The following is a 7694-nucleotide window of genomic DNA, read 5'->3' on the forward strand; positions in this document are numbered from 1 at the left end:
GATTCGACAACAACACCAACAACAACATCAACATCAACCCCAACTAATACAATCTCCTAATACTTTTACTAACCAATTTTACCTTTTGCTTTTGATTGTGATTAATTGTGTTGGTCGTAATTTATTTGATTCAACAATCAACTTTTTGTTTACACTTGTTAACCTGTTTCTCTCTCTCTCTCACTCACTCACTCACTCTCTCTGACTGTCAAATTGTCAACATGAATCATTTTTTTCATTATTAATTGTGATTCAATTTTTGGTGACAAACAAAACAAAAACAAATCCCAACAATCCATTCATCAAATTCAATTTATCCAAATTGTTATGACAACAATTAATCAACAATCAACCATATTGATAATATTATTCATCATTCGTATATTTAATCGTGTTTATGTACAATTTATTTAATTATTATTACTATGGGGCAACAATTATCCATGTTAACTAATCATTGACATCAAATGATTCATTTAATTGTAAACAAAACTAAAAATCAATTGGATTCAGTGAGAAGGGAATATACTGGAATTGATCGTAAGCAATTAATTAACTAATTAATAATCATTCAGATTTCGTTTATGCAATTTTCATGCAATTCTGTCGATTTGATTAGAACTTTTCCTTTCTCTTCCCCAATCGAATTTCAAATTTATCTCTTTTAACCGATAACTGTAATAGTTGAGAATTGGAAAATGTTATAATATATACTTTTTCTTAATTCCATTTGATTTCTTTGTAACTGAACTTTAAGTTTTCGTTTTCATGATAAGAAAATTGTTTATTTCCATTTGATACTCTCTCTCTCTCTCTTTTCTTCATGAACTTCACTCAGTTGATTTTGATGGAGAAACTTGTTGAATAAATTTCACCATCAAGTCAACAAGGTTATTTGCTTTTCCATCATTCTGATAATTTTTCATCACCAAATTATATATTACCATTCTGAGAATACTTCGATTTGCTTCAATTCTGGCAGAACTTTTTTTACTCCTTCATTTTCCTTACCAATTCAGTTATAATCTATTTCGCTTCATTTCAGATTAGGTTTCAACTCCCAAGCAACAGGAGAGTTGTTTTTCACTTTGCTTTTCTCATCTCCACCTTCCCAACCTCTTTCTATCTCTCTCTCTCCTTCACCTTCCCTCCTCCTCTTCAACCTCCTCGACTAGATACTAACCGATATTTTTTTCCTCTCCACAAGTATCATCATCATCATTAGACTTATCTGAATGTTGAGAATGCGCAGTCTTTTCTCTTCAATCTCATGAAGATGTTCATCATCATGAGTATCTCATCTTGTTCATTTTGAAAAATCCATTTTCGTCCCTGTGTCATTTTCCTCTCTCTCTCTCTCTCTCTTCTTCTCCCTCTCTTTCTATCGCCATTCCTCATCCCTTTTTCCTTGTTCTCAAAGCTCGTCCAGAATCCTAAACATGATTGACTTGAATTGGAACCCACTCAACATTATCACTGGTCATCATCATCATTATCATCATCTTGGTTTATTACCTAATCAAAATAAGATGAAAAAGGAAGATGATAGTAAAAGGAAGAGTAAACAAGATGAGATAACAAAACAACTTATCATCATTATCAATATCATCATCAATAAATGTTACATGAATTAACCCAAGAGATGACAATGATGATACCAAAAGATATTATCTATGTATAAATATTGATGAAATTACGAGTGTAAACATGATGATAATGATGAACGAGAAAGAGAGAGAGAGAGAGAGAGAGAGAATGAAGATAAAAGTAAGATGAATCTCGAGCATCTCAAGATATTCATGCGAAACCATGAGAATCATGATGATGAAAAAAAAATGATTACCTTTTGATTCCAAATCTAATTGGATTCAGAAAGTTTTTCTATTAACAATTTATATTCATCATTTGATTGATTTTATTTTCTCTTTCAGATAAGTTCTGATTTTTTTCTCATCTTTCTCTATTCTTAATTCAATTGATTCAATTTGAAACATTAATTGTGTTCGTTGATGATGAGATAATGTAGTAAATATATAAATCATTGCATAAGCAAAATTTTCTTCCTCATTATTAACATAATTTTATTAAAATTAATTCTTCTCGTTTCTTTTATTTGTATCTTGTCAACTTCCTTTTTCCGGTTTATATTTCAACATGCAAACCCACTTACGATCTACCTTTTTCTAGCACGTAAACAAGAGGTTATCAAGATAACGGAACAGCTTTTGGACGCCATCTCAGCGGGCGATTTCGATGCTTACAGTAAACTTTGTGACCCGAATGTTTCCTCCTTCGAACCGGAAACTTTAGGTAATCTAGTGGAAGGAATTGAATTTCATAAATATTACTTTGATAATGGTAAGTTAATGTTCCCGAATCATCATGATGAAATATGTATACATGAATTATCAGTGGTCAATATTGAACGAGTCTCAACTCTTTCCAATTGAGATTCACCATCTAACAGAAAATCATCTGATTATCTTAACTATAAGATTTTTCCATCCATTAGATTAGGTTCTTAATCATGATTAGATGATAATCTTATGATATCAGTTGTTAAGATGAGAAGATGAAGATTATTCCCTGTAAAAAGAGTATATAAAATAAAAAAGTTCTGTGAGTGTGTGAATTGAATCAAAAGTTATAATGAGTAGAAAGATAAATAGGAATAAGAAAAAAAGTTCTAATACAATTGATACTTTCAAGATGCCACAAGGAAATTCAAGAATCATCTTCATGGTAAAAGTTCGATAGATATATATACATGGAATTAAAAAGAATTCTCCAATTGAAATAGAACAGAATTGGAAGAAAAACAGAGAGAGAGAGAGAGAGAGACAAAAGTTCCACCTCGAACCTGTTACCTTTTTCTTTTCAACGAAAATTCTTATTGAATTATCTAATACCATGTTTCTCAATCTAATTCCCACTCTTCCATTTGAACTTTTCTCGTTCTCATGTAGCAAATCAATTTCTCTTCTTAATCAATCGATATCATCATCATTATATCAAAAGATGATCAAAGTGATAATACTGAATGAAGATAAAATCAAGAACAATATACTTAGATACAGAACTTTTTTTTTATTCGAACAGAAAACAAAAAAAAACGTTTCATCACACGAGGAGAAAATGCTACCATGATTTTTTTTTCTCTATAGAAATTGTTATTATCTTTCCATTAGGAATTTCAGATTCCATCATGTATCATTTCCATGACTCATCATACCACCCACAGAATCAATTAATTTAGAATTTCTCTCTCTATCATTTTCTCTGACATTCTAATTACAGCAATCCTTGCCAAGAATATGAAAACCATCAATACAAACATTTTGAACCCCACTGTACATTTGATGGGCGATGATGCTGCCTGCATAGCTTACATACGTTTAACTCAATTCATAGATCCGTAAGTATATAAATTTCAACAATTAACTAATCACAATCAACGATTTTCCAACACAATCATCCCCTGAAAGTTATTGATCACTTGTTGCTTTTAATAATCTAAATTTTCAATTTTGATTTACATTTGCAAATCAATTGTTAAATGCAACAAGTTAATCACCAACATCATCATGATCAATATAATGAATTGTAATTAGTTGATTACTATTATTACTTTTGGTAAATTGATTGTTCAGTTGATTGGGTTATCTTAATTGGTCAAGTTGTAAAAGCAAAGAAAAGTTTCAATTCTATTATGATCAAGACGAGAATTAGTTACAATCTATTTAATAAATTGTTAATTTATATAAACTTTTTTTTTCGTGGAATTTCAAAATTTATCATTTATCTGTTTGATTAGAGTTTTGATTGTCAACTAATTACTTTGGAAAAGAAAAAGATTTCAAATTAAATTGTTGGAAAAAAATTTATCGATGACAATCAATGTAATTGTTGATACTTTCATCGTGATTACCTGAGAGATTTATTTCTCACTCCCTGAAGATGGAAACTCCTTTTCCCTCCCTCCATCATGAAACAACCTCTTTAATATATATCATGAAACTGAATCATATCAACATGAAAATAATCATCTCAATTGAAATGGAGGAAACAATTTTGGGTCGATATTATTTTTCCAATGTTATCTTTATGGAAGATTTTTTCATGGTTATTCATAGCTCTCCCTGTCTCCTCTGTCTCTCTCTTTCATCTTCATGATGATGTTAATATTGGAATATATAATTTACTAGTATTAATCAACGCTCAGATTAGTTATATTGATTCAAAATGATTCGATGATAATATATGATCATTATTAGAAGAAGATACAATTTGAAATCTTTTCTCAATCCTCTTAAGATTAGAATTGAACTTTTCATTTCTATCTCTAGATTGCAACTAATTTTCTCTTTCTTTTTCTCTTTCTTTCTCGATTTACAAAATAGTTCTGGAGCTCCTCAGATTAAACAAACGGAAGAGACTCGAGTTTGGCATAGACGTGAATCGAAATGGCAAATGGTTCATTTCCATCGAGCTCGAGCTGGAGCCTCATCGGTTTCATTTTTAAGCTAATGATTGATTATCAATCAAATATGACGATTTACGCCTAATTAACTAATTAATTTGAAACTATTTCACCATGAAAAACAAAATCACACACATAAACACAACAATGATTTTCAATCATCATCATCATCAAGCAAAAACAAACAAATGAGGACAATAATTATTAACCTGACACAAATACAATTTGATTAATTGGATGACAAGCCCAATCTGAGATAATTCAACAACAATTATCAATTCTGATCATTATTATTATCATTTGGTTGCCTGATTGTTTCATGGTAACAATCAGTAACCTTAAATAACAACAACAAAGCTATTAATTGAATTTTGAACTCAACTTGATTATGGAGACATTGGGAGGATGCGGAAGTAACCAGAAAAAAAGAGAAAGAGAAAGAGAGATCAGCTGGATCACAACAAAAGAAAGAGGAAGATAAATTTCGTCATCATCATTATCATCATCATCACCATTGTCGCCATCGTCACCATCATGGAAATCACCCATTATCTTATCTCTATCATCTTTAAACTCAGAGGAAAAGAAAAGATAAAATTCTGAAAATTCTGAATTTCTATCAATTCAAATATTGAATAAATTTTTGAATTTCCATCTTTTTCTCAGTTCGTTTCTGATTCAATTTAATTGATTGTTGTTAATCAATCAAAATGAAATTAATAATAAATTCAACACCGACACAATAATAATGATAACAATTTAAGATGGAAAAGTGATTAACTTAATTGTTGATTAACTTTAAATTACAAACACACACATACATAGAGAGAGAGAGAAACAGAGAAACTAAATCAGTCCCAATCATCTCAAACAATTAATCTAATTGATATTTAAATTGTTTCCATTTTGTGATTTAATTTTGATCCTTTTTATTTTCATTCATCTTTTAATTGTTCAACTGGCAAACAATTAAATCAACTCACACAAATACACCTTAATTTAGGTTCAACTTTTTTTTTTTCCAAATCTTTTTGATTACAAATCATTTTAATCTTGCACCAGAATTGGATACACATAAACAATTAATAAATCATTTTGATAAACTTGATGATTAACCCAAAGAAAACACAACAATTAACCTAATTTTTGCCATCAATCGTAATCATTTAAATCAAACCAAGCAAAACTATATATATATTGATTATCACAGTTAATTGTAAATCTAATCCAATTTGTTAATCTCGTTAATCTTTCAATCAACTTTGCTATTTTAATTTGTAATCAAATGCAAGTGACTTTGTTTTTTTTAAATCAAATCTAATTTACAATTAACTAATTATAATGATAATGATAATCTCATATCCTTATATATATAACATATATATCAATCAAATTTGTCAAATTGTTTTAACTTGATAATTAACTAATTGTTAACTTATTATATAAAAAAATGGCTAAACCTGTGAATGGAAATCAATTCAAGTTGATTTGATTTTAATTGTTTGAGTTGATTGTTTCTCATCATTTATAATTTTCACTAAATCAACTAATATATATAAATAATAATCTATGTGTGTGTGTTACTATGTTAATTAACTTAATTGTATGTGCGTAATTTAACAATTTAGAGAATCAAATTAATTATCATTACCATTACCAACTAATACTAATCAAACATTGTAAAGGATTAATCCTGAATTTCCTGATTTAATTTGCAAACCAATTGAAACCAAAGGTCTTTACTTGCCCAAGGAAAAATGTCAAACAATTAAGACAATTAAGTTAATCCAGTTGACAGAATCTAATTTTTGTCAAGTAAATTAATTGTCTCATTGAAACTTTTCCTCGTGAATATATTAACCTGGTTTCATTGTCTTCGAATGTGCAACAACTTGATCAGAACATTTTCCTCGAGTTCTAATCATTTGCTTCCCTGTTACGAAAATAATTAATCTCGAATCAAAGGGAATCGACACTGCCTCTCTCTCTCTCACTCTCTCACTCTCGCTCTCTCGATTATCAGTCTTGATCATCATCACCTTGATTGTAATTCATCATCTTTATTAGTGATACTGATTTTTCAATCTGAGATCTATCATGAAATATATAAAGAGAACTCATCGTTATTCTGTTTTTATCCAATTCGCATTTATGATGAAATTCTGTGCCACTTTTTTTCTTCTCCTTTTCTCTCTTCGAAAATCTCATATACATCCAGTCATCTCCATCACTCTAACTCTTCTCACTTTCCTCTCATCTTCATTATCTTCATCATCATCTATGATAATATATATAAGAAAAGCACATGATGATGGAGATAAAAAAAACGCTGATAAACAGATATTTATTATTATTATAAATATATAAATATTATATTCACTTATATAAGGAACTCACAATGGATGAAAAAGTTCAATATTTGATTCTTAACTGAATTTGACGATAAAATGGAAAAAATTAACAGAATTATCTTAATTGCCTTCTAGGCCTTGATGGTTTGGCTTGATAAAATTCACTCTCTTTCTCTCTCTCTTTCTTTCTCTCTTTCTTTCTTTCTTTCTTTTTCATCTTCTTTCAACTCTTTTTTCCTACTTTATGGAATCAGCACTTTGAAACATTGTAATTTGAAATTGAATTAAAACTTGTATTTGAATTAACAATTATCCTCATCCAATTCCTAACTTTTCCAACTTTTCCTCATCATCTAATCAAAACTAATTAACTAATAACTTGATTGACATAAATGGTAAACAACCAAAAGCGAAATGAAATTTTCATTAAAATCAAGCACAACCACTTATCCACTTCATCAATCGAAACCTTCACCATCAATTCGCCATCTTTAATTGTTATTTTCTCTTCCTTTCTCTCTCACACACAAGCAAATTTTCAGTAATTTTTCTCATTAAATGATAAAACAGGAACTGGAAATGAATAATTATTGAAATTCAACATTGAATTAAAACATTGAAGACAAACAACCAACCAATTAAATATCCTTATTATTTGCACTGTCTTTTCACCTCGGAAAGTTCAATCCACAGCTCCACTACCTATCCAGCCTTTTGCCTGTCCATCAACACACTTGTGATTCTGTTGATTGGCAAACAAAAAGCATCAAGAAAAATTTGAGAGAGTAAATTTTATGTCAAGTCCAAAAATATTCGATTTTTTTTTCTGGGACGTACGGTTCTCGAGAAGTCGCCTGAAAAGC

General features: G+C 29.5%; 1 protein-coding gene across 10 annotated transcripts in view; it reads left to right on the plus strand.

The window, feature by feature from the left end:
* The window catches only part of LOC128387879 (calcium/calmodulin-dependent protein kinase type II alpha chain-like), a 28419-nt gene extending 21279 nt beyond the window's left edge, over positions 1-7140 (plus strand). For 5 of the 10 annotated variants that reach the window (XM_053347159.1, XM_053347157.1, XM_053347164.1 and 2 more), the window contains 4 exons: positions 514-540; positions 2188-2358; positions 3298-3415; positions 4401-7140. In XM_053347159.1, coding sequence (XP_053203134.1) covers positions 514-540; positions 2188-2358; positions 3298-3415; positions 4401-4527 — 443 coding nt within the window. In that variant the 3' untranslated portion in view covers positions 4528-7140. The remainder of the gene's footprint in view (positions 1-513; positions 541-2187; positions 2359-3297; positions 3416-4400) is intronic. The other 5 variants (XM_053347166.1, XM_053347158.1, XM_053347161.1 and 2 more) reach the window with 1 other exon arrangement.
* The last annotated feature ends 554 nt before the right edge of the window (positions 7141-7694 follow it).

The sequence above is a fragment of the Panonychus citri genome, unplaced genomic scaffold (genome assembly GCF_014898815.1).
Source record: "Panonychus citri isolate SS breed McGregor unplaced genomic scaffold, ASM1489881v1 Contig00094, whole genome shotgun sequence".
NCBI lineage: Eukaryota > Metazoa > Arthropoda > Arachnida > Trombidiformes > Tetranychidae > Panonychus > Panonychus citri.